Source organism: Alternaria burnsii, assembly GCF_013036055.1.
Source record: "Alternaria burnsii strain CBS107.38 chromosome Unknown 740, whole genome shotgun sequence".
Lineage (NCBI taxonomy): Eukaryota > Fungi > Ascomycota > Dothideomycetes > Pleosporales > Pleosporaceae > Alternaria > Alternaria burnsii.
Genome location: NW_024066112.1, coordinates 148577 through 173737, shown reverse-complemented (window position 1 = coordinate 173737; position 25161 = coordinate 148577). Strand labels below are relative to the sequence as shown.

The window sequence follows — 25161 nt, the reverse complement described above, 5'->3', positions numbered from 1 at the left end:
TTCCAGACCCGGTACCTACAGTGCCTGACACAGCTGCGCTCGCTGGTCGATACTCTGTCGGGAGCCACAACAGGTTTTGAACATCATCAGAAATACACATGTTATCAGAGCTAATCATTACTGCCTCACGGGGTTCGGCCGTCACAATTTTGTCTGAGTACGGCAACGCAAGGATAGAGACGCGATTAGCTGAGCTGGTATGACTGCTATGGCCCTTAAGCATCTGCAGACACACGGTGCTGCTCTTATTCTAGATTTTAACAGTGCTATTAGAGAATTCCAACGCAAGCTGCGAAAACAACCTTCTTCGGTATGCCGTAGTGGAGCTGAACATGACGGATTAATGGAAAAAACCTAATTTCCATAATACAGGGCTGGACACACTATGAAAATATTACTCATCTCCAAGCCTCTGAAAGCTTTATCAGGGAAGGTAACCCAGGATCAGCTACTCTTTACTTGTTCTCGTTCCCAGCGGCCTCGTCTCAGCAAGCGTTCCAAAGCCCGCCCGACCTGCACCTACGCCACCGTCGTCTACTAGCTCTCCGTAGCGGATCTTCATACCTAACAGCTGTCTTCTAACACCATCCTGGTTTTTTTCAGCGCTGTCGCTCTCAATCAGCTTGTCCATCTCAGTGCGGCTTGTTGTCGCGGTCGCAACCTGCAAGAAACCTCCGTCCGACGCAGGAACACCGTTCGCTATAAGCGACCAGATCCCGATACCAATGGAAACGAGTGCGAAGGCGAGAGACAAAGCGTATGGAATGATCAAGTTCATGGGCCTGGAAAAGTGATACGTGGTCCGATACTCCGTTATGTTGACTGGATATGGTACGCGCCATGTGTCGAGGTTGAGTGCCGAGATGCTCACATTAGTAAGAAATTCATTGAGCATATCTTCGCTCAAATCTAGATCTCGACGTGGGTCAAAGTCCTCCTTCCATATCCAATTGTAATCGTTTCCGAACTCCACTGTGTCATCGATTTCTGTGTTGTATATGGAAGTGACATTGTATCGCTGTGCGTTAAACGCAGACCACTCAATGATCGTGTCGTCTATAAATAATGGGTCAGTCATGCGGACAAGACGTTCATAAGAGCTAAAAAGATTTCTAAAGGCATACTTCTCCTGATAGTACTGTTAAACAATGGCTGCATGGTCCCGTTCCATTGCGTATAATCCCAGTCTTCAAGATCACCCTTGAAGCCCTCCCATGTGTATTGCAGACTCTGGAGAGAGGCATCCATTGGCGCATAAGTATCCCAGCTTGTAAGACGGTCTCTTGTCTGCAGAACCCAATCAGCATACTCCGAAGTGCCATCGGGAACATCGGAAATGTTCGGCCATGGTTTGCCTTTCCCGTACGGGAATCTGTATTCGCTTCTGGTGATATTGGGCATTGGCTGTTTGCCTCTCATAGTGTAACTGATGTCCCGTACGCCTCGAGTGAATGAGATATCCAGATTCATCAGTGCCGAGAAGGGCTCACAGATTGAGCTTTCGGTGCTTACTGCATACTTGTACTCCTTGGAAGATTCATCATAACCGTAAAATCCAGGATAGCGTATGGTGCTGATGTTGAAAACTGTAGAATTCCAGATAATTTTGAACATGGGATCGTAGTCGTTAATCTTGTTGCTATACGTCCAGTTTCGTATCTCTTGCTTGCAATCAAGCTGTAGGGTTCGGTACTCCAAGAAGTAGCTCATGTTCTCACTCTTTGGCGACGGGAACGCCAAAATCTCCCCAGTCAGTAAAACCAGTTTTGCTAGGCTGAAAACTGGTCTAGAAGGCTGGCTAAGTGATGGGTCAGCAAGGTCAACGAAACGCGATAGTCCATTAACTCACACATAAGTATAACTTACTACACCATCTGACTCGGATGTTGTCAACCCTGAGTTTCGTGGCATGGAAGCCCTATTTAAATACGCGAGACTGGGGACCGAAGTATCATCAGGATAAAGGAGGTCGACATCATCTGGAGGAGGTGCATTCATGATCGAGATGCTGTTGTTCTGAATCGAGGTATAGGGTCGGGAAGTAACCGTAAGAGACGACGGAGGATAGATCACCGCTAGAGGCAAAAGCCAAGCGAAGATAGCCATGAGGAACAGGAAAGGCGCATCTTTCACGATACTGACTTTGGCCAACTCAAGGGGGTTTGAGCGGATATGGAACAGCTGCTCTATCTGAGCTATGCGCAGGAGCCTTTGTCGAAATATCCTCCATAAGTGTTGTGTGAATGCAAGGCCTACGCTGGCGACTAGGCTTGCTCTGAACAACGTCGTGATGAGCAGAGAGATGGCGGTGACCTCAGATTGTTCTAGTACACGGTTCTCGGCAAGAGTACCGTCGAGGCGAATGTAAAAGATTGCATGGGCAGTGGCGAGTAGTACAGCTGAATAGTGTAAGGCTATTGTTCTTGGCAGTTGTGGGTTTATGCACGTACCAGTAAGATAGAATAAGATGATAAGAGCAATAGTAGCTCGCGGGCGTGCCCAGGTTGACGATAACCATGGTGGTCTGGTGACACTTGTTTTACGTTGCGTCACTGAAGATCCAGGGGTGGGCGCAGTTGATTCTCTACAGCTAACGGATATGAGCTGTGTCGACTGATAAACATTCTGATCGTCATCTCTGTCACTACCAGATACGTGATGTGTCGACTGGGGGTTATATTGTGTTTCATCTCTGTCGCTAGCAGGTATAAGATGTATTGACGGATGCATATCCCGATCTTCATCACCCTGAGTATTAACGTCGCCTAGTGGCTGCTGGGGTCGAGAATTCGTATCGCAACCGTCATCGAGTTGAGTTTCGTATACGGTATGATTAGTACGGCATTGGTTCTGATCTCCATCGCGCGTTGGGTGACCGTTGTCTTCGCTCATGTCCTTTAAACTCCTGAGGGCAGTGGGAATTACAAGATTCAAGGCTAGAAAAGGGAAGGAACAGATGGAAGATGGGAATCTTTCTGCTTTAGCGTATTGAAGTGCGTCCTCAGCCTTGTGTAGCCCCCAAAACGCCACCAACCGAGGACAGCGGGGTACTGCTTGGCAGCATATACGTATTCAACAGTACGGAGGTGTATCGCTCGGTGATTCGAGAGAGAACAAAAAGAAAGTCCCACGGCTGCTACTGTTGGCAACGTGAGTCTCAGCCTCAGCCTCAACCTCCGCCTTGTGTAAACATCAGTCCTGGCTGCTATGAATACCGATCCTTGGTACCGTCACGTTTCACCTACCTTCACACCTCATTTAGATAATATTCGGACAACGTACGCGCCAGTTACGGTCATCGGTAGCCGAGATTCAAATACAGGCTCTCGGTGATAGCATCCCGCTTTTATTCCACCATGTACTGTGCTTATGCTATTGTCTACGTCTATCTCAATTCAAATACGGGATAGAAGATACAAATTGGAAGCGACGCCGGAGATTCGACACAACAGGAAGTGGAGGAACTTTGATCCATGTCATTAGACAAGCGCGGGAGAGTTGCACATGAGTGAAAGGACTTGTTCAGCCCAAAAGGCAGGAGACGCTTATGTGATCTAGATGGCATGTATAAAGCGTGTACGTGGTCCGGGGTAGACGGATACTCTTAGTTACTACACGCAGCTCCTTACAATCACGAGAGCAGGTTGTGAAAGGACACTTCCCCACTATCTTACAGCAAAGACGAAGAAACAACAACAAAGCATCCCGCCATCACTCAACTCCTCCCTCTCTAAACAGCAGTCCTCTGATTCCGATGACGATACTCCTTCTCCCCTCTCTTCGCAATAGCCCCGTCCTTACATGTTGTCCCATCAGCAACAGGCTGCATAATCGCCTTGCCAAAGTTACAAGTCCCAAACTTTGTACCATCGGCTGAGCAAACGGTAGCACCATCAGTGCTGCACGCCTCTTCTCCGGAACCCACAGTAGGACCTCCGGGAGAGGGTGTGGCCGACGGCTGTGGCTGAGGCGATACTGATGCTGCAGGAGATTGACCTGTGGGACGGAGAGGCGCAGATGGGGCGACGGCGGATGCAGTTGGAATGATAGCGGAGCTAGCGCCTGGAGCGAATACACCATCCGTCTTGGAGGGCAGTGGGGGCATGGGCGCAGTAACAGTTTTGATGGTGCGGAAAGTTGATTCTGTGGTGGACAGGGAGGGTGGCGTGGCTACGGGTGGAGAAGCCGTTGGAGTAGAGGGAGGATTGGCGGCAGATGAGTTACCGGGGGCAGGAGCAGGATCAGTATCGGTGTTGCCACTACCACCACTGCCACCGCTGAAGGAGCTTGCCTGAGTAGTCTTGCCTGAACAGAGATCCACAAATGGACCTGTTCCGACAGACGTGCCGTATTTTCCGGGGTTCTCAAAGGTGAAGTCTTTGCTGTCGGCGGTTGTGCCGCAGGATGTACCGACCCCGATATTGGCGACTGCCATGTCGGGGAGCGCATCGAAGCCAGCTGTGTCATCAGAGCCACCAGAGACAGTAATGGGCGCACAGTTCATGTACATCTCCCGATTTCCGATTTTGTTGAACCACGTCCATGCCATTGTCATGACCCCATTAGGGAGCTCGGCAGGCACAGTGTACTTGAAGGCATTGTTGGTGCTAGGACCGTTTTGGTCAAGATTACCTGCAGCCTCAACGGGACAGCCACCTTCGATTGAGTAGATGACTTTCCACTTTGACTCTTTTGTGGGCTCCTTGTCGGTGGTTACGCTGATTTGGCAGGAGCCGCCGCCATGAACAGCGGTGCCGGTGAATGAGAGTGTTTGTTCGGAGCCCACTGGCCATTCATTCATGGTGTTGACGGTGTAGGGAACGGCTTTGCAAGGGAAATCGGAGCCGGTGGCCTCGAGAGGAGAGTTGTTGGGGTTGCCGTAGGGGACCGGGCTTTTCAGAACCATGTGCGCGCCGGCGTGGAGCGGTGCCATGGCCAGCATGACCGCCGCGGCAATGAGAGTCGACTTAGCGGACATGGTGTTTCTTAGACCAGCTGAAGAACTTGTATAGGTGATCTGAATGATGTACTGGGTTGTATTGTCGGAAAAATCTCACAAGGAACGATATGAAGTATTAGTTGGGAATACTTCGATCGCTGCGTGGTTGGTATGTTCGTAGTGTCGGTAAGCTGGCAAGGAAGAATATAAGACAAGGGCTTAATAGTCGCAACGTTAGAGGTGAGAGGACCGCTGTGGTATCATAAAACAAGAGCTCCGCCAGTGAGCAATAGGAAAATGACTTCACAATGTGAAAGAGCGTGGATATGAAATGTAATGATTGTAAAGAATCAAGGAATGTGAAAGTGAATGTGGATGATGGCAGTACCATGACAGCAGCATTGAAGGCTTTTTTAAAGAATGAACAGGAAGCGCTGTTATGTCACCCCGGTCAGTTAACAGTGATGGCGGGTAGTTGAAACGGTGATGGCGGTTACTTGACAGGGATGATGAGAGCTGGTGGGGACGGCGGTTAGCTGACGAAGACTGCGCAAGGCTCAACCGTTATGAATAGCCATCGGGTCCACCCGCTTTTTACCTTCCCGATACCATGAAGCCGCCTGCGCTATGTGCCATATAGACGATCCATGGTTGATCTTCAGGTCGTTGAGGGGTGCTGCAGCGCGTATAACGACAGGGAGAGATCAGACGTGGAGGCAGCGAGCGCCAATGATCACGCAAAGAGGGCAAGAGTCGCATCTGGATGTCCATGTCTTGGTACGTATGGTATGACCCGAAATAGACAGTGACAGACTTTGCGCGAAAGTCTTCAGCCATGTCGGATTCTGGCACTGTATGAGAGCTGGAAGAGTGCTATAGTCACGGAGAAGTGAGACAGCGAGTGAAAGGGAAAGAGCGCTAGATGGTTGCGTACTAGTGTGACTTGGCAACACTAGCCATCGCAACCGCGAAAGCATTCCATCACCAGTCAGGGACGCGCAAGAGCATTTGCAATTCAAACGGTTTTCACTGTCCGACGTAGTGTAGGGTCAATCGCGAATCGACCAACTTCCCGACGGCCCCGTGCCCCCCGTTCCCGCATACAGTGTCCGCACCGACATCGCGACGCGTTCAGTGTTCGCGAGCTCTGCTGAGCTTCCTCACGTCTCCTACACGAACCATCGACCCGACCCGTGTCAACAGTCATGTTTACGAGCACGGGAAAGACGGCGCCGCCCCAGGCTTTCATGTCGAGTTATGCGCCGCGACTACGAAGCCACGGAAACTCGCTCATATCGCCAATTGTTCCGCCCTCGAATACGCTCCCTGCGCCGCGCGTGACCAAACGAGGAACTGCCGTCGCTAGCTATGCCGAAGACGCCTACGATGATGACGATTTTGAGGACAGCGATCGGCCGCGACGGGCCACTGGTCTGCGCAGTGTGCAGAAGATGGACGTAGCCAGCGCAGACCATACGGCGCAAATAGCAGCTTTGGGGCAGGAGCTCACTGCGCCTGTGGACCTTCAAGGCATATGGCGAGACTGGATGGGCAGGCCGAAGCGCACACTGTGAGTGGCATGGTGGCACACTTCAGCTATGGGATGCACGAGGCTAACATAATGCAGAACAGAAAGACAAGTGCAGACACAATCAGTCCTGCCCGTCACGTTAATACCGATTCGAATAGACATGGACATCCAGGCCTTCCGTCCTGACGCACCGTTGCCAACACCGTCCAACGCGCGAGAGTTCGGTATCAACGAAAACCTGCCCGCGTACAAGCAGCCCGATGTTACTCCCGCGTACAGGTTGAAGGACTCGTTCCTCTGGAACCTGCACGAGGCTTTGACAACACCCGACCAGTTCGCAAAGCAGTTTGTCGACGAACTGGACCTGCCAAACGACCGAAAGCCCCTCATCATCTCCCAAATCGCAAACCAGATCCGTCAGCAGCTCGAGGAGTACGCCGGTGTCGCGCTGCATCCGCTCTTCCATTCCGCAAACGCGCCTGCTGTCCAAGGAACAAATGCAAAGGCCGCTCTCCCTGCGACATCTCGAGACGGCACATCCACGCCTCAAGTACCAGCCACGAACGGCGCGTCGACCCCTCTAACCAATGGCGTATCGCGTACGAACGGCGCGCAGACACCAGCTAGCATTCCAAATGGCATCAGTGCAACTGCGACTGCACTGCCATCGGAAGAGCTTCATAACCCCGATGACACCTACCGGTGCATTGTCACCCTCAACATCAACCTCATGAACCGACTATACACAGACAAATTTGAATGGTCGCTGCTTCACCCACCCGGCTTCGCAGAAATGTTCGCCAAAACAACATGCGCAGATCTTGGACTCTCGGGAGAATGGGTAAACGCCATGACACACAGCATCTACGAAGCCGTCCTGCGCTTGAAAAAGGAAGCCTGTGAGAACGGCGGATTAGTAGGTGACGGCGAGATCGACAACGACGCAGTCGAGCCCACAATTGGCGCGGGCTGGAGATACGACCAGGAGCATCTCTGCGACGAATGGGAACCCAAAGTTGAAATCCTCTCACCGGAAGAGATTGAGAAGCGCGAAGGCGACCGTGAGAGGCAGATTCGGCGGTTACGCAGAGAGACGGCAAGGTTCTCGAGCACGACGAATATGACTGGCACCCCCGCTAACGAGTTCTTTAACAATATCGAGGGACAAGAGAATATGGGTCGTGGCGAGCGCAGTAAGAAGAAGAGGCGGTTCAGGAGTTTGAGTCCCGTTGGCAGGGGCACGCCGGGTGCTGGGGGAGGCTCTGGGTACGGCGGGCAGGATGGAGGTCTGCAAGAAGGGTATGTTTCAAGTTTCCCATTTCTCACCACTCCTATCTATGGTATCATGTGTATAAGGACATCAAAACTGACAACAAACACAGTGAGCGACAAACGTGGCGCTGCGCACACTGCTGGGTCTGGGGAACCGCTGTCTGGGCTGTCCGCGACGGACCTAAAGGCCCACGTACTCTCTGCAATAACTGCGGCTACCTCTATGAACGCGATAAGAAACTTCCACCATGGAGCGAGAATCTGTTCTATCACGAGAGGCCACAGCACGAGATTCAACAGTATCGGCCGCAGCGGTGAGAGTCGACTGAGACATGTACTTTCCTATTAGCGAGGGTACGACCTCAGCCATTGATTGTCCCTCCTGATGCTTGTTCTTCTCGGCTCAAAAGTCGCTTCGTTGGATGACAACGAAGCCCTTTTTTCTTCTTCTTGTTCTGGAGCATTTTCTGCAGCGTTGGCGTCTTGGGCTTGTTTGTTCGAGACAGCAGGCTTGTAAAACAACGTTATTTTCTCTCTCTCCCTCGCAAGGACTCGATCACGGTGGGCCATTGGCTGGGTTCCAGATGCCGAGTTCGAGGCGGTCTCAGGCCAGGTGGAGGACTATTGCAACGATGCGGTTCGCGTATAGTCGGCATGTATTTGCCCTGGGGAGGCGTGATGCGGACTCGAGTAGAACCAAAAATACGTGGTCTAAGCCTATCAGTCATGAGTACTGCTGCCTCGCATTATGATCGGCATATGGCAGATGGGGTCTACCAGCTGGCAGTGCAAATTGTATTCCTATTGTGCCTTCCCTCTTTCTTTTTTTGCGCCCCTCAACGTGTTGGGGACGCGTCATTCTAGTGTTGGCAACGAGCCAATCGCATCTACTGTGTTAGCTTCCCGACAGAAGCTGAGGATGATGGGTGGAGCGGTGAGAAAGAGGGTTGGATGTGGGATGAACGTAGTGATTTGCACAGGCCCCCGTATCGTAAAGTGTCGGTGTGGCTCTTTTGGAGAATTTTGTACGTTGCAAGTACCTTTGTATCTCTAGTAGCAACATGCTATAGCAGCATTGTGGAACTCATCTTTCTGGTTTCATAATACAAACATCGTTGGTTGTACCCATTAGACAGACTGTCTTCACGTTTTTCATTTCGAAAGTTTCAAAGGACTTGGGTGAGTTCCGTCAGTGTCCTCATCCTATTGTCTTGGTGATGGCTTCGTATTGTGCACCCAGATCATCAGACGATCGCCCGTCACTCACCCATGTTGTTATCAGCACCAGCACTGCAGCATCGATATCAGCAGACTCACATTGTCTTAGTCAAACACTTTGCACACCCCAGCATTTGTCGTTTCACGTGCATGCGGCGTAAGAGCTAAACATACCAGGCATTGGTTAGAGCAGGACGGTTCTTGCGTACTGCATTTCTTGCTATTTTGCCCTTGTTGAACGTGACTTTAGGAAGGCAGGCATCAAAACAGTCAACACAAGCTGCCTGAACATTGTACGCACCACATCGCACAGATCAATGCCTTGTATCCAAGAAGATGGGCGCCGTCTTCGTGCCACGGCCACGTCCTAACTATAGCAAGATCATATTACCAAATGTACCGTATGTGTTGATGCTATTGTCGTGCAAGTGCGATTTTGTTACGTGGGCGCTTAGCCGCCCCTCCCTCCACCCTCCAACCATCTACCTTCCCTTTGCCATGATTCGCCCTCGTTCGAATCGATCCTCGTTTCTCTGTTCATTTCATTCGCAGACTGGAAACACTGCCCGCCCAGGGCCGGCATGTGGCTATACCCAGCCAGCCAACCAGAGTGAATGTGCTGTAAATGGCTGAGCGCATCTTTATTGTGACAATAGTAACAATGGCCATGCTGGAGGCTCAGTGCGCGATCCTGCGAACTGCCCGTGCACGCTAATTGTAGTGGAAGATATCAATCTGTGTGACGTGTGGGTGCTTGGGGGTGGATACGGAGGTATGTACGCCAGGCTTCTTCCTATTGTGTTGCGTATTGTGTTGGTTGTTTCAGGTGTCGTGGTTTGTGGGAGGACATGCGGGAGGACTGCATGTGGCTGTATATATATATATCAATGACTGCTGGTGTGTATCGCCCGAGGAGGCTTGCTGAGTACAGCGTGGACAGCGAAAAGGTTGTGCTTCCTATTTTCTGACGCCTGGGAAGATGAGTGTTTGTTAACATAGTCCAGATTTGTACTGCGAATAACGCACAAGTACCAACATCCACGGCAAACGTCATCAACAAGACCACTACATCATAATAACACAACCCAGTATCGGTCCATTCCTACATCCTGCACGTTTTCGTGGTTGCGCAACAATTTACTGGCAGAGCCTTTAACCAGCACGTTTTACCAGTACGCATAGTACCCGAACTCGCATGATCGTCGCACCAATTCATCACACCAACATCACGCCACAACCCCACGGTCACGATACCCCACAAGATATATCGTCAAAACTCGGGAATTTGATGCTTGGCTAGAAAAACACCCGTTCATATATGTCATGGACCCATTTCGAAAGAACAGTGAAATAGATCTTGTAAAAGTATCATCGTCGATAACCCAAAATAATTCATCGACGACACCAACCTACAACATACTATCTACTTCACATCCTCACAACAACATTACACACTCATCTTCTGATATAGAAGATCAGATACCAACAGTAGCGCCACCGGCCTACCACACGATTACAGGCCCAAACATGTCCATGTCCAACATAACGTCACCCTACCACTCCTTACTGCAAGGAGTAGACTCCAACCCCCACGAAACTTCCGATGATGATACACCAGAAATCATCATCAACGCCGCCACACAAATCCGAGGCCATGGAAACATCATCTCCATTGCGCAAATGGACAGCGTACGGATAGCAAACCTCATATCCACCGTACTCAGCGGCCAGGACCCAACCGACAGCAGAGCCAACGCGAACAAACCAGAAGGAGAGGATGGTACAACAGCGCGTCCCCCAACACCAATAACGCCAACAAGAAGGGAACACACATCGACAACGCAGGTCAGAGGCGTGAAGCGCTTCTCCAACATCAACATCACCGTCAACTGCGGCGCGACCATCATCGGGGATAGGAACATCGTAGGACCGGGACTAGGCGATATCGCGAGGCAGATGCAGATTGCGCAGAGGAACCAGGCGGCATTGCTGGCCCAGCAACGGGCTGCGGCTGCGGTGGGGTTGGGAGGGCAAGGGCAAGGAGTGAAGTTGCCGTCTCCTCCACAGGAAGCACAATCAATGGGACAGCAAATGCATGGTGGTATCGCTCCACCACCGCGGGGAGTGACGACTCCGCTGGGCGTTGCGACACCCCCGATGAGCCGTAGTTCTAGCCTGAGCAGTGAAGCGGGAGGACGGAAAAGGAAGAGTGAGGATGGTGCCGAGGGTGTTGCGCAGAAGAGGCGCTGTTGAGGGGTGATTTTTTTATTCCCCAGGTTATCACGGGTTTTGCCTAGGTTTCAAGGGTTCCCTTTTGAAGCGTCTTTGTGCTTGGGGTGTTGTGAAGGCGAACTAGGCGGATTACGCTATGGTGGTTTGCTGTTGTTGTACATTAAACCTATATGGGTAATGAGTTATGAGGTACGAATTCTTTTTCTTACGGTTCGGTTGGTACATAGGCTTTGTGGTTGTGGTTGCAGGAGCCTTCGGTTGGTGAATATCATTCGCTCGTCTCTACTACTGTACTGTGTTCTCTTTGAAGCGAGCCAGTTCCTGTCTATATGACGTCGTGTGCCATGCATGCCCTTTCACGTGTCGGTTCTTCTCACTGCTGATCGTCGACGGCTGCTACACGAAGCAGGGGAGCCACACAAAAAACACAGAGGGAAGCAGCTCGTGAGACAGGGCAATATCGAAAGAGATTCCAATGGTGCAGCGGCAGATGATGAATGGCTTGTGAATGGCTTGGTGTCAAGCCGCTTAAAACGTTAGAGGCCGCCGTCGGGGGTCGGGGGTGTCGGAGGTAGCCTTCCGCCTCCGCGCGAGCGAGCCTGTGCTTGATGCTTCGTGTCCTTTTCAAGTTGCACGTGGGAGCAGATAGAGCCATTGAGTAGTGATGGACGAGACCCAAGTGTGCGACGCGACAAGATAGACAAAGACATGAATTGATGTCATGACTGCATAGAGGAAATATAATCTTCCGCCTTGTGTGATGCATCCCACCCGCCGCAGCGCCTCAACTCACCCCTGCTTAGCGGCATCCCGAACGGGGAAGCACTCCTAAGCTCACTACCACTCGCACCTTCACCCTGCCACGTTCAGCAATTCTCCTTCCTCTCGCCCTGCATTGTTGGCTCCGACACACCCAAGTCGATGTGAAGGTGTAGCAGCACGTGAACCAAGACAAATCCCCTCCGAAGCGCGGCGCCAATCTCAAGTGCGCGATTCCGTGGTTGCACTCGACGGTTGCGTAGCTCCCGAAGTGGTTCCAACACCTTTACCTGGCCTCTTCTCGCAACGCCATCGAAGCCGACGAGCAAGGCAGCCTGTGCGACGCGTCTATTCACCACCATTACGACGCCCGGGCTAAGGCAAAACTAATTACCTGTAAGCCCCTTTTGTTCAGTACTCCTTGCTCTACCTCCCCCAACTCCGTCATCCCCTCGCGGTTTGCTCTGCCAGCTGTTGCATCGCCGTACAGCGTTGACATTGGACCTTGTGTAGTAGTCACCGCCGCACCCTCGAATCGTTGAACACGTCGACGCACACACATACACTGCTTACATCATGGAGCCGTGGATGAGCTGGGCCGTATTCCTGGCCATTGGAGGCGCTGTCTACTGGTACTACATGCACCAAGGCAACACCGCCGATGTGCGAGGACGATCAACCACGGGCAAGTCCACAACGTCGTCGCTCAAAGAAGCGGTCAACTGGGACAGCTCGGAGAAGAAGCCCAAGGCCGCAAAGAAGACTACCAAGGCGCCCCGCAAGTCTGTCAAGACGGCTGTTCAGGATGCTGGAAACAAGGCTGCCGATACCCTGAAGCAAGCCGCGCCCAAGCAAGCTGCCGATGAGGAGGTCGCACCACCCGCCGCCTACACAAACAAGGCCCCAAGCGGCAAGGATGTCTCTGATATGCTCGGCGAGCGACCCGTCTCCCCCGCCGTCATGAGCATCAAGCCCTCGGAGAAGCCAGCCAAGTCAGTCAAGGCGCAGACACAAAAGGCAGAGGTTGCGACCGAGTCCAAGAAGCAGCGCCAGAACAGGAAGAAGGCCGAAGAGGCCAAGGCCGCGCGCGAGGAGGAGGAGAAGGCGCGCAAGGCTCTCGAGGAGAAGCAGCGTCGTGTCGCTCGTGAGGCTCGCGGTGAGCCCGCCAAGAACGGTCTTGGTCAGAGCAAGCCCCCTGCCTCGAACGCCTGGACCGAGGTGTCTTCCAAGGCATCTCGCGGCGCCGTCCAGCCTCCCAAGCCTGCTCCGACTGGCCAGCTACTTGACACCTTTGAGGCTCCCGCTCAGACCGCTACTGCGACCACTGCCCCCACCAACGGCGCTGCCAAGGCTTCCGCTCCCCTCAACAGCCTCCCTTCGGAGGAAGAGCAGATGAGACTGGCCATGGAAGACTCCGCCTGGACCACGGTCCCCAAGGGTGGTAAGACCAAGCGCAAGACGGTGAACGAGGAACTGGCCGAAGAGCTTAGCAACGTCACTGAGACGAAGCCACAACACTCCGCCAAGCCAGTCAGGCCGACTGAGGTCATCAAGGAAAACAAAAACCCCAGCTCCAGGTACCAGATCCTTGCTGAGGAGTTCAACCCCAAGACTGGCGATGACGCCGATGACTGGGCTGTCATGTGAGGTGGATGGACTGGAGTAGTCTCGAGACCTTGGGTACCCATACACGGACCCAGACGACGTGGATATTTCTGTCGGAGAAGATCTTGGTGTCAATGCGATGGTTGGCAATGTTCATCACGATGGTATCATATTTGGCATGACGGATGGGCGGGCACAACTCAATACGACGGCGGCGGAATTGTCTACTTGTAAGCATGGGCATGGTTGGAACAGGACCGCCGGGTGTAGGTTCCTTCCTCTACTTTGCTTTGCTGTCCAGGTTAATGGAAAAGCAATCGGCGTGTGGGGGTTGCATCTGATAGTTATTTGCAAGAGCTTCTCTTGCGTTCTCGTCGTGTACTTCAATACTACATCAGATCGCAGACTCTGTGCTGGAAAGGAAAAAAACTATCGAGTTAGAAACTGTGGTTGACAACTAAATGTGCGAGCCAATTGCGAGCCCTGTGATACCGTCCCTTGATTATTTGTAGAGTCAGCGGTGAATACTATAAATACATCCACACTCCACTGTAATAGCGGAAGCGCGTGCCAAGTCGTGAATCAGCTAGTTCAGAATTGGGCCGGAATTATTTCGTACCGATTCATATTTCTGACGCCATAGGTAAGAGTGTCTGCAGCAATCTGGCCTCAAAGTGGTATTCTAGTAAGTTACGCGAACCGAGGGACAAGCGCAACGGCCCTCAACCTTGGGAACCACACACGACTGCGGGCGCAATATACATATATATCTGCGGCCATCACGCGCAGCCTGCTAATTGATAGTTGCACCCTGCAATTTACCACACTAGCCTGGAACAGAAGGAGTTGTAGTGAGACTACAGGTGGGCAAGGTTTCGTGCGCGCAATAGGTCTAGCTGGCTGACATAATCTGACGTTTCCGAAGTTCAATCGCGTCAAGGACACCTGTTCGGAGTGCCCAAATCACTACAGGGCTTTAACCTACAACTCCGCCGCCCACCCACCTCGTCTTTCGTTCTCTTTCTACACTACACGACCCAGCCATGGCGCAGATACGCGGCACAGCTGGCTACCACCTGGGCAACCAGTCCCCGTTTGGCAATTCGGGGCGCAACGATGACAGCAGGAATGACCCCAGTCCGCTCGATCAGTTAAGGGCGCAGACGAGCAAGCTCGAGGACATGCTGGACACTGTCGCCGACCCCATCAAGCCGTGAGTACTGCTCTTTGAACATGGGATGGTGTGTTACACACACACCGCCCGCCGCGAGGACTTGGCGAATCTGAGAATATGGCTAACTCACGACCGATACTAGATATCTCCCCGGCATTGGTCGCTTCCTCATCGTCGTTACTTTCCTCGAAGATGCGCTTAGAATTGTCACGCAATGGACCGATCAGCTCACATACCTCCACGACTACCGCCATAGTACGTGACCCTCCCCACTTCCCCTAAGCGTGGATAGACTGCTAACACAGTCTCCTCTTGTACAGTTTGGAACGGCGTAACGCATCTCTTCCTCATCACAAACATCATCCTCATGTTGGTTTGCTCCTTCGGCGTCATCTTCCGCAAATACTCCGAATTCAGCGTCGCGGGCCTCATGGCCGTTGTCGTTTTGCAAGGAATTGGCTATGGACTCGTCTTCGATCTCAACTTCTTCCTGCGCAACTTGTCCGTCATGGGCGGTCTGCTCATGGTTTTGAGTGACTCATGGGTTCGCAAGAAGTTCGCGCCTGCTGGTTTGCCTCAGCTCGATGAAAAGGACAAGAAGATGTACTTCCAGCTTGCTGGACGTGTGCTGCTTATCTTCCTTTTTGTCGGATTCGTGTTCCGTGGTGACTGGGGTTTCTGGAGGATTATTGCTAGTCTGCTGGGACTTGTGGCTTGTATTATGGTTGTTGTCGGTAAGCAATATTCCTGTTTACGATCTGCTAGATGCAAGAGGCATATGCTGACTTTTTACACCAGGTTTCAAGGCGAAGTTCAGCGCCATCATGCTCGTTCTCATCCTCAGCGTCTTCAACTTGTATGTCAACAACTGGTGGACGCTGCACCCGCACCACCCCCACAAGGATTTCGCCAAGTATGACTTCTTTCAAATTCTTTCAATCGTTGGCGGCCTCCTCTTGCTGGTCAACATGGGCCCCGGACAGTTCTCTGTCGACGAGAAGAAGAAGGTCTACTAGATTGCAACGAGATTTGGACTATGTTCACGCATCACGACACGTGCCTACACGCTTGGGCAGCGAAAACGGTCGCCTTGTATTCGGTATATATGCATAACAAACGTGGGAAAAGCGGTGTTCAAGATCAGAGACAACTTAGGAGTTGGGAGGAAAGGGGAGGTATCAAATCTCCAGCCTAAGGCTCTTCTGCCAGGCGATTGGGAGGGCAAACGTGTTAGAGATATGGTCCAATCGGCGTCTTGTTCCCCTGCTGGCGATTAGGTTATGAATCGCCTGTCTTTTTTTTATAAGGGAAATCTTTTTACATATAAGCAAATGTATATCCGTCCACTTGGATTCGATTTCACATTTGCAATTACTCCCTTTCAATGTAACATGGGACACATTTCGCGGATCCACAATTGCAGAGTGGAGTCGAGCGCTATCGGTGAACTCCGCGTTTGCGCGTTTGCGGGAAATGTACACCTGCCACGCGTGGTTTGGTGTAGGGATGCAAGTGGGTAGTGCATGGCCGCTAGTTATCTAATCGTACATACGTATCGGAGTGTGCGACTTCCATGCAGCAAACAACATTCGCTACATTGATACAACAAAAGCGTTTTCAATCTGACCGCACCTGAGCATACCGAAACCATGGCACCTAACAAGATCATCATAGACACTGACCCTGTGAGTTCCATCTTGCGAACCAAAAAGTGCGGGGTAAAAGTCGGTGGGGGAAGGCCTACTGTAGTGGCGGTTGACAGTGGACAAGGATCGTGGAGAAAGAGCAACAATAGAACGACAAAGAAGAGAACAGAGGCTAATAAGAGAACAACAACAGGGCGTTGATGACATCCTAGCCATGCTTCTAGCCTTCTCAGCTAAGAGTGAGGAGCTGGATATACTGATGTTGAGTCTGACTTTTGGCAATGTCGAGGTGAAGAATTGTCTGAGAAACGTGGTCACGCTTTTCCATTATATCGAGAAAGAGAGGGCGTGGCGGAAGGAAATTGGAAGACCAGAAGGGTTTGAAACGTTGAATGCGAGGAAACCTATTGGTAGGTTTGAGCGATTGCAATCGCGCGCGATGGTGGAACGGAGAAGTTACTAATGTGCATGGCAGTTGCTGTTGGTGCTGAAGAGCCGTTGGCGGAACATATGATGGTGGCAGACTTCTTCCGTAAGAACGATACGCTTCTTCTCGAGATTGGTTCGTGACTCAAAGACTAACATACTATCTTAGACGGTGTCGATGGACTCGGAGGTATACATCACAGCGTAAGCTTTTTCTTACCATTCCAATGCCTCGTAGTATTCTCGCTGATGCATAACAGCACCCCCATCTCTCGCCTGAAGAGACGTGGAAATCGCTTTTCACGCCCCAGCCGAAGAACCTTGCGCCCGAAGAAGCTGCAGCGCTGCAGAAGGTCAAGGAGAAGCACTCGCTCTTTACGCCGTCGCTCAAACCTGCACACGAAGTCATGCTCGACTTGTTGAGGGAGAACGAGCCGGGTACGATTACCATTGTAGCCGTTGGACCACTAACGAACCTTGCTATCGCTGCTGCGAAGGAACCGGAGACGTTCTTGAGAGTCAAGGAGGTGGTTGTCATGGGCGGTGCTATCGATGCGCCTGGAAACGTAAGTTCTTGTCCTTTTTCTTTTCGTCACGTCTTCTTCCTCCCCTTCACTGAGGCTATCCACAGCGTTCACCGCCACCTCTGCACCTCATCTATTCCGCATCTACCCTCTCCATTTCCGTTCCACCATTCGGCTTGATAAAACAGCCCAACACCCCTCTTCGATATTCGCTAAACAAGCGCAACCAGATGACACCCGGCGCCGAGTTCAATACCTACGCCGACTCCATTGCATCAGCCCGCGTCTTCGCACTAACATCTCAAAACCCGCATCTCACCATGCCACCCGTCATCTCCAACGGCAAGAAAGAGCAGCTCCCACCGTATCCCGAGAAGTTGAGCAAGAGGCTGACGATCAAATTGTTCCCGCTCGACACGACCGAGTTGCATGTGTTGCCCAAGGCCATGTATGAAGATTACATCAATCTGAAGCCGATCAAGGGCAGTCCCATGGCGGAATGGACTAGTCTCTTTCTCGATGCAACGTTCAAGAAGAATGCGAGTCTGAATCCGCAGCAAGATCCTACGAAAGCTGGCCTTCAACTACACGACCCGCTGACTATTTGGGTAAGTTCTTTTTTTTTCACTTATCCTCAACACACGTGACACGCTTGCTGACTATCTTTTTCTTTTCCTCACTTAATAGTACGCGCTCTGTCCCAACAATAGCGCGTGGAAGTTCAAAGAGGAAGATGTCAGGGTTGAGACGAGTGGGCAGTGGACGAGGGGATGTACGATTGTTGATCGGAGGGGTCGGCCGATTACAGAGGGACAAGGCGATTTGAGCGAGGAAGTCGTGGGAGACGCGGGAGGTTGGAGGGATTCAAGGAGAGGTAATAGAGTGGGCTGGTGTACGAGGAGTCCCGGGGAGAGCAAGTTTGGAAGAATCTTGTTGCACCGGGTGCTGGGGGATGGGGAACAGTGGTAGTGGGTGGGGGGGATGGATACATGTAGAAGGGAAATTCGAGGTGTGGATGGATGTTGATGCTCAACTTTGTACTGATTTAAAGAGGCCTATCCCTTCATTTTACTGCGTAAGATTCTTCTAGCCTCTCTTCCAGCCAGTCAAACCCCCTCCTCTGACTATCCCACGTCGCGCTTCCTTTTGTCATCTTCCCAGCAAATGTATGAGGCTCCCCTTGAACCTCAAATAAACTTGTCTTGACCCCTGCCTCCTTTAATCTCTTTTCCAAGTCTTTACTCATCGCGATCGGAATCGTCTGGTCCGCCGTGCCATGCACAATCGCCGTTGGCGGCCACGACGAACTCACCTTGAGCACTGGGTCAATTAGGTGCAGGTCGGCAGGGTAGCGGGGCCATATGGAATTCAGCACCTTTCCCGTAGCGATGGCGTGCATGGCGAAGGCTTGGCGCTGTTGCGGGTTGGGATGGGTTGGGTCGGCGGACTGGCCTTCGAGAGAGGTGCCGCCTATAAAGACTGTTTTTTCGGCATGCAAGGCGGCGACGTCGGATGGCGGTAGAGGCGCGTGGAAGGCGGCGGGCATGGAGGAGATGGGCTGGGTCCAGAAGGGGGCGGAAAAGGACTTTGCGCCATAGAAGTCGAGGATCGCGAGGGGTGGCGTGGATGATGTCCAGGCCTTTTCTTTTTCGTCAGTCTTGCTCGATATTTCCTTTGAATGTTCCTTGTGGGAACAGCTTGCAGTTTCCTCACACATTCCCCACGCATAATTGCCAACTGGGTAAGCCAAACAAAAAAAGAAGAAATCTCTCACCGTAGACAGCGCAAGATGTCCCCCCGAACTAGTCCCCATAACCATCACCCTGCCCTCATCGACCCGAACCTTGTTCCCATGCTCACTCTCTTTCAAGACCCCCACCAAACCTCCGTTCTGCACCCACCCTAGAACATCCTTCACATCCTCCATTGGCCCCTCCAGTACATTTACGCCCGGACAAAGCCGATGTTCGATCGAGAGAACGATCCAACCTCGCTCCACGCAGTCGGCGATCTGGTCTCGATTGTTTATGCCCGCATGGCCGAGCATGAAAGCACCACCGTGGATCCTGGAGAAGAGTCAGACAGCTTGGACGTGGGTTAAGCTGAGTCTTGAGAGAGTGTGTTGGAAGGGTACATGATGATTGTGATCCACGCCAGCTTTTACAGGTCACGACTTTCTCAATCTCTATAGGTCTTTCTTCGGGAGTTTTCTCAAGGGTGGGAAGATGATGGAAACACACACACACATGATCAACACCGGCGCATCTCTCTGCGACACCTTAATTGGGAGGTATATGTCCGTCGGTATCTCCACACCATCCACAGTTTTGTACGACGCGCGTAGGGCCGGACGCATGTCCTTGTTGTTGGAAGAGGTCATTGTGCTAGAGGCAGTCGTAAAGATGGGATGCTCGGTAATGGAATTTGGAGCTCAGACCTGTTCAGATCAGAAATTTTGGAATGCGGAATGTAAATATTCAGGGCTTTGGATCACTGGCATGGGGAATTCAGTCGAGCAATGCAGTCGATCAACGAGACAAGCAACTTACAGAACAATTCAAGCCTCACTACCCACAACACGGCAGGCTAGTATGAGAGCGCGCAACACAATGAACGATGCGCAATGCGATGTAAGTAAGCAAAGATCTGGCACTAGCTTCAGAGTATGTACGTATCGTACAAGTCGAGTCTGCCGGCTAGCGCAACCGATACACATCGTACGTTGCGATAGTACATGATATGCTGCGGTAGTGATCGTGGTAGTGCATGAGCTGCCGGGAATGCACGCGCGCTAGTCCCACCCTACCTTCGTACGAGCGAATCCCCGCCCAGCTAGACTAAGATGGATAATCAATCATCCCCACATCCCGTTCCGGCCGTTCATCTGGCCCCGTCGGTAGAAACTTCAGTGTCTCGAAACTTGATGACGTACGATGCTGGCTCAACCGGCAAGTCCGGGTTTGTACGATACAATTCGCCAAAACTCCGTGCAGGTGCCGTCCACATTAGGGGCTATTTTTCGAACGTACATATACACACGGAAAGTAAGGGATTGAAAAGGATTTTGTGTGCATGTTGCTCTTGTGTCTGAAGAGCTTGTTATCTAGTCTCATGGCTACCAGTGGACCGTGTTGGAACAGTTTTCCCATATCTTCTAGCATCGCGTGTTCGCGGAGCTAGATCGAGGATAGTGGTTGGCTGCAACAATAATCACCACATCTACTGTCCTGTCACCAATGGCATAGTGGTGAAATGATCACAGCCGCCTACATTGTCGTCGCTACCAATATTCTGTAAAGTCTGGCAATTGATCCAGCAACCTGCACTGTTTCGGTTCAGAGCTGTAGACCTTCAAGAAATGCCTCAACTTCTCCAGTCCTCCATTCATCTTCGAGACCTGTGCATATCTCTCGTATAATCTTCTCGTCTATCTCGCCCGATTTCCCAGAAAGTATCCCCAGATTAGCGGGATGTTCTTCTTCCACGATCTTCCCCTCTCTCTTAGCCTTCGCCTTCTCGATTCGAGACATAACAAACTCAGCTTGGAGTACCTCCATTTTGGTTCTTATCTGCTCGACGGCTTGTTGCGCCAAGTCATCTTTGTCATTCGAGGATAGGAAAGTCACAATCTTTTCAAGATTTTGTATGATGTTTGAGTTCAGCCATGTGCCGGACGTTCCATCCTGTGGAAACAGCACTCCCTTCTTCAGTTCTTCGTCAAGTCGTAATGTCGCAGCCCAAAGCGGTGTCCAGGTATATCGCGACCTGAACAAATTTTGCACGGAACCATCAACGTCAGGACCTGCAGCGTACGTCTCGTCTGCGCCGTATTGTAGGAGCCGTTCTACCATGGCCTTGTGTCCATTTGTGGCAGCGTGGTATAGTGCAGTACCCAAAAGTGGATGTCTGCAGTTGATGAGCTCATCATCCCAGTACATCTCGAGGCAAAGATTAAGAATCTTTGGTGTTATCTGCCCAATTTGTGTATAGTTGGGGCTACCAGCAAGAAGGTGTAGGATGGTGAGTTTGCTTGTAAGATCGACATAAAATGCAGGCCGCTGAGCCGGACCGCCGTCACGCTTGCCGAACAGGAATTTGAGTGACTCAAGGGTACGATTCGTATGTTGAGACAAGATCTCCACAAGAACACTGACTGATTTGGTCTCTGGTCCATTCAGCCCATACACTTCAAGTGGATAGACCGCATCAACGTCAGCATTGTTATCGATCAACGCCTGGGCTACATCAAAGTTCTGGTTCAAGACCGCTAACGCAAGGGGTGGTTTGACACGTCTATCCGTGCTCTCGATTGGTACACCAGCTACAATGAGAGCGTCGGCGATGTATCTTCCAGGTCTTGACTGACGTGGTCGTGATGCACAGATATGAAGCAGGGATATATTACCCGCAGGTGTCATTGTCGTAACTGAAATGTCCGCCCGGTACCGTATGAGCAGCTTGAACATTTCTTCGTGATTCAGCTCGATAGCCTTCTGCAAGGGTCGATGGTTCGAAGTTCCGCTAGCGCTGTATCCAAGTTCCAAAAGGCACTCAACGATGTCTAGGTTTCCATGGGCGACCTCGTCACACAGCGTCCTACTTCGTACTTTTTGGAGCTCTTCGGTAGGTACGGCGCCTTGGAAGGGGATTGAACGAGCATGGAGTATCATCCAGGTGAATCTAAGGTTGTTTTTGTACTTGTGTCCATGCCGCACGAGACGGCTTCGTAATGACAGTGGATCGAATTTGGTCACTTTTTTACCGCGTGCTAGATCAACTACGGAAGAGACATCTGGAAGCTTCCTTCGGGGCGCACCAGTAGGACCATCGATATGAGTAATGAACTCCGCGAGGATCTCCGGAAGTGTCAAGGCAGCGGCCAATTCGAAAGGCGAAGATATGTCGACCATTGTTGCCTTATCGCCTTTCCATTCACCTGGGTGTTTGTTGGCACTTTTCTTTAGAGGATCAGCCCCTAATCTCAAAAGCACCTTGACTGCTGGAAGACTATTCATGAGGACTGCTCTTCCGAGTGGCGTTGTTTTGGTTTCAAAAATATGCTCCCAATCAGCTCTGATACCACGAACGTCCGCGCGCATGCCGCCAGAACGTAATTCGATGTCAGCCCCTGCTTTGACCAGAGCTGATGCAATGATCTCCATCTCGTTGGGCAAGAAGCTACAAAGCCAATGCAGCGGTCCTTCTTGCCCATGATGATAGCCGTTTGCATCAGCCCCTTTGTCGAGCAAGAGTAGTGCACAATCAAGTCTTCCGCCAGAGCAAGCGCATACCAGAGGAGTCTCGTCCACATGCTGATTTGGCAAATTCATGTCGCAGTCGTACTTCTCAATCATATGACGCAGGGCATTCAGATTGCCGCTTGCGGCGGCATAGTGCAGTGGACCATGTCCCCGTATGTTGACATACACTTGGTCAAATGCAGTTTCTCCTCTGCGCTGATGCTCTTGTGTTGACGATTCTGGGAGCTGAGAATTGAGTACTCTTAAGCAAGAGTTGTACGTGTCGCCGAGAATAGCCGCGATTGTCTCATCGAGTTGACTGATATCCCTCAAGTTGACTCTGTTCCATGGTGGTGTCATGTGCGGCGAGAAGAAGTAGCCCATTCCAACGGCACCCATTTGCGAAAGCAGGATGTTACGGAACTGCTGAAACTTATTCGACCATTGCTGTTGGGTTGCTCCAGTGCTAGTGTTGATCAGCTCGAGTACGTCCTGGAGACAGCTCCAGTGACCCCGCATTACGGAGATCCTCAGCAGTGACTCAAGTCTCCCCTGAGTGAGGTTGACGTTGACCTCAAGCGCGCGTGAGATCCGCCATATCCAAGCCTGCGCCAAGTAATCTGCATCATCATGACTATCGTCATGCGAAGAGGCTTTCGATAACCACTGTACAGTTTCGTCGGCGTTGAATTTAGTGCCGAATTCGAGGAGATAACATTGGAACACGTGGAACGCAGCGACTGTCTTGTTCATCTCGATAAGATCCCCAGGTGCATTTGCACTGTCATTAGCAGTGGCTTTGAATTCATCCAAAATTTGCCGTTGTTGATCCCAGGTTAAGATCTTCTTCAATCGCTCGGGCTCAAACAGTACCTCTTCGGGATTGGGCTCGTTCAGACGAGGTCGGAAGCCAGGACTGTAAGCAGTCAGTTAATTGCACAGATTTTGTAGAGTAGTCGACCTGTACATATTATGTTGCAAATCTATATCATTGCCATATCGTCCAAGAAATAACGCAGCACCGTCTCTGGCGATGCCGTGTTTTCCCTAGATACCTGTAAGCGACGATTCGCAATTGGAAGCTGACTTACGGGCGGTCCCCCGGTCTCACTGGCTGCTAGTTCTTCGTTCTTTTTCTTGATGAAACGCAGATATTTTGGTATATGGCCAATACTGTATGCCATCAGTACTAGATCTCATGTCATCACGCTCATCGTACTCTAAGCCTCGTAACGCTGCTTGAGCCATTACAAGATCTCGATCCTCTGGTTCCAGTCGCACGGTGTGGAGGATGGTATACGTGATAGTATTTACGCAGCGTTGCGACATTCCTCTCATGCTAGCATATTCATGAATGCTAGCAATAGCACTAGCAGTGAAGCTTTGCGATGCTTTGCGTGCGCTCAAGCTGCGCTTGTCTTCATCAGATGCATCCTGTGCTGCGCCAGGAAGCGACACAAACCCTTGGCCGTCCTCAAATGCTCTCCAAACCAATAAACCAAAAGCGTACACGTCTGTGAGTACCATCCCATCTTTAGAAAGTCGCTGATTACTCGTTACCTCAGGCGCTTGAAAGGGCCACGTCCAGGTCTCCATTTTGCGGAATTCGTTAGGCGTCATATTCATCACGGCACCACCGAAGTCCGCCAGTTTCGCAGTGTATGATATACCGTCCAGTGGCTCCTTAGCAGGTACGATAAGTACATTTTCGTGTTTCATGTCTCCATGCACAATCCCGCAAGCGTGGAGTGCGGATAGTCCTCGCCCAACATCGTAGCACAGCTTTTGCTTTGCTGCAAACGACAATGGCTCAGAAGAGGCTTGCAAAGTCGCGAAAGTACCAAGCGATGCATACTCCATTATCAGCACTGGGTAAGTAGATTCCGAAATTGGCGATAGACCCCATTGAATGCCCAGCAGTCGAATGATGTTTGGATGATAACGAATCGGCTCGTGAAGGAGAGCCCGGATCTCAAACAAGATCTCTTTCCAATCATTCTGTGTGAGGCCGCTGGAGCTGGTAGAAGAGCTTTGAGATGTGATCAGCACATCGTATCGAATTTTGGGGAACGGTACATACTTCAGGCTCTGGTTCGTCGCTCGGGCGTCCGGAATGATCTCCTTCACAGCGACGTCGAGAGGTGGCTCATTCGCATCACGAATCCATTGAGCATGCTTGACCATGAATGTCTTTCCTTGACCTAGGATCTTGCCTGTGTTTCTGACGACTGAGGAATCATCGAGAACGATGGGTGAGAACGAGCGCAGCTTGCGTTCTAGACTGGTAACATGGCAGACAAATGAAGCGAAGGAACCCCGCGGAGTTGTTGCAGGCAGTGTCTTTGATTCTGTCGGTTCCACAGGTGGCGGAACAGGATCGCTGACTGAACCATAGCTGGATTCAGCGAATGACTTGATCCACTCAAACTCTTCCATTGCAAATTCGATCGAAGTTGAGCGCAGAGGTCGATCAATATAGGTGAGCTCGCAGCTACTCGCATAACCTCTCACAGAAAAACCATACCGTTATATTTAAGACGTTTAGGAGGATAGCTCGTGTCAAATTTAGCTGCCAAGAGATGTTATACGAAGATT

General features: G+C 51.3%; 8 protein-coding genes across 8 annotated transcripts; 4 read left to right on the top strand and 4 right to left on the bottom strand.

The window, feature by feature from the left end:
- Positions 1-448: 448 nt before the first annotated feature.
- On the bottom strand, positions 449-4978 carry GT037_004892 (uncharacterized protein; the record flags this gene model as incomplete). Its single annotated transcript, XM_038929939.1, has 5 exons — positions 449-1056; positions 1125-1798; positions 1850-2399; positions 2451-2936; positions 3802-4978. 5 exons carry the CDS (start codon positions 4976-4978, stop codon positions 449-451), a joined length of 3495 nt encoding a protein of 1164 aa, XP_038786889.1.
- Positions 4979-6144: 1166 nt separating this feature from the next.
- GT037_004891 (snf5-domain-containing protein) lies at positions 6145-8060 on the top strand (the record flags this gene model as incomplete). Its single annotated transcript, XM_038929938.1, has 3 exons — positions 6145-6509; positions 6567-7769; positions 7853-8060. The coding sequence occupies 3 exons, from the start codon at positions 6145-6147 to the stop codon at positions 8058-8060; spliced, it is 1776 nt and encodes a 591-aa protein (XP_038786888.1).
- A 2427-nt stretch (positions 8061-10487) lies between these two features.
- GT037_004890 (uncharacterized protein) lies at positions 10488-11213 on the top strand (the record flags this gene model as incomplete). The annotated part of the gene is made up of 1 exon (XM_038929937.1): positions 10488-11213. One exon carries the CDS (start codon positions 10488-10490, stop codon positions 11211-11213), a length of 726 nt encoding a protein of 241 aa, XP_038786887.1.
- Positions 11214-12058: 845 nt separating this feature from the next.
- GT037_004889 (uncharacterized protein) lies at positions 12059-12313 on the bottom strand (the record flags this gene model as incomplete). The annotated part of the gene is made up of 1 exon (XM_038929936.1): positions 12059-12313. One exon carries the CDS (start codon positions 12311-12313, stop codon positions 12059-12061), a length of 255 nt encoding a protein of 84 aa, XP_038786886.1.
- Positions 12314-12527: 214 nt separating this feature from the next.
- Positions 12528-13598, top strand: GT037_004888 (uncharacterized protein; the record flags this gene model as incomplete). The annotated part of the gene is made up of 1 exon (XM_038929935.1): positions 12528-13598. The coding sequence occupies one exon, from the start codon at positions 12528-12530 to the stop codon at positions 13596-13598; it is 1071 nt and encodes a 356-aa protein (XP_038786885.1).
- Positions 13599-14599: 1001 nt separating this feature from the next.
- Positions 14600-18295, top strand: GT037_004887 (uncharacterized protein; the record flags this gene model as incomplete). The annotated part of the gene is made up of 11 exons (XM_038929934.1): positions 14600-14769; positions 14873-14985; positions 15051-15464; positions 15529-15737; positions 16368-16415; positions 16570-16786; positions 16852-16908; positions 16972-17006; positions 17063-17368; positions 17434-17934; positions 18014-18295. 11 exons carry the CDS (start codon positions 14600-14602, stop codon positions 18293-18295), a joined length of 2352 nt encoding a protein of 783 aa, XP_038786884.1.
- A 94-nt stretch (positions 18296-18389) lies between these two features.
- On the bottom strand, positions 18390-19706 carry GT037_004886 (uncharacterized protein; the record flags this gene model as incomplete). The annotated part of the gene is made up of 2 exons (XM_038929933.1): positions 18390-19392; positions 19573-19706. The coding sequence occupies 2 exons, from the start codon at positions 19704-19706 to the stop codon at positions 18390-18392; spliced, it is 1137 nt and encodes a 378-aa protein (XP_038786883.1).
- Positions 19707-20661: 955 nt separating this feature from the next.
- GT037_004885 (uncharacterized protein) lies at positions 20662-25002 on the bottom strand (the record flags this gene model as incomplete). Its single annotated transcript, XM_038929932.1, has 5 exons — positions 20662-23482; positions 23534-23613; positions 23658-23739; positions 23786-24595; positions 24647-25002. 5 exons carry the CDS (start codon positions 25000-25002, stop codon positions 20662-20664), a joined length of 4149 nt encoding a protein of 1382 aa, XP_038786882.1.
- Between the last annotated feature and the right edge of the window lie 159 nt (positions 25003-25161).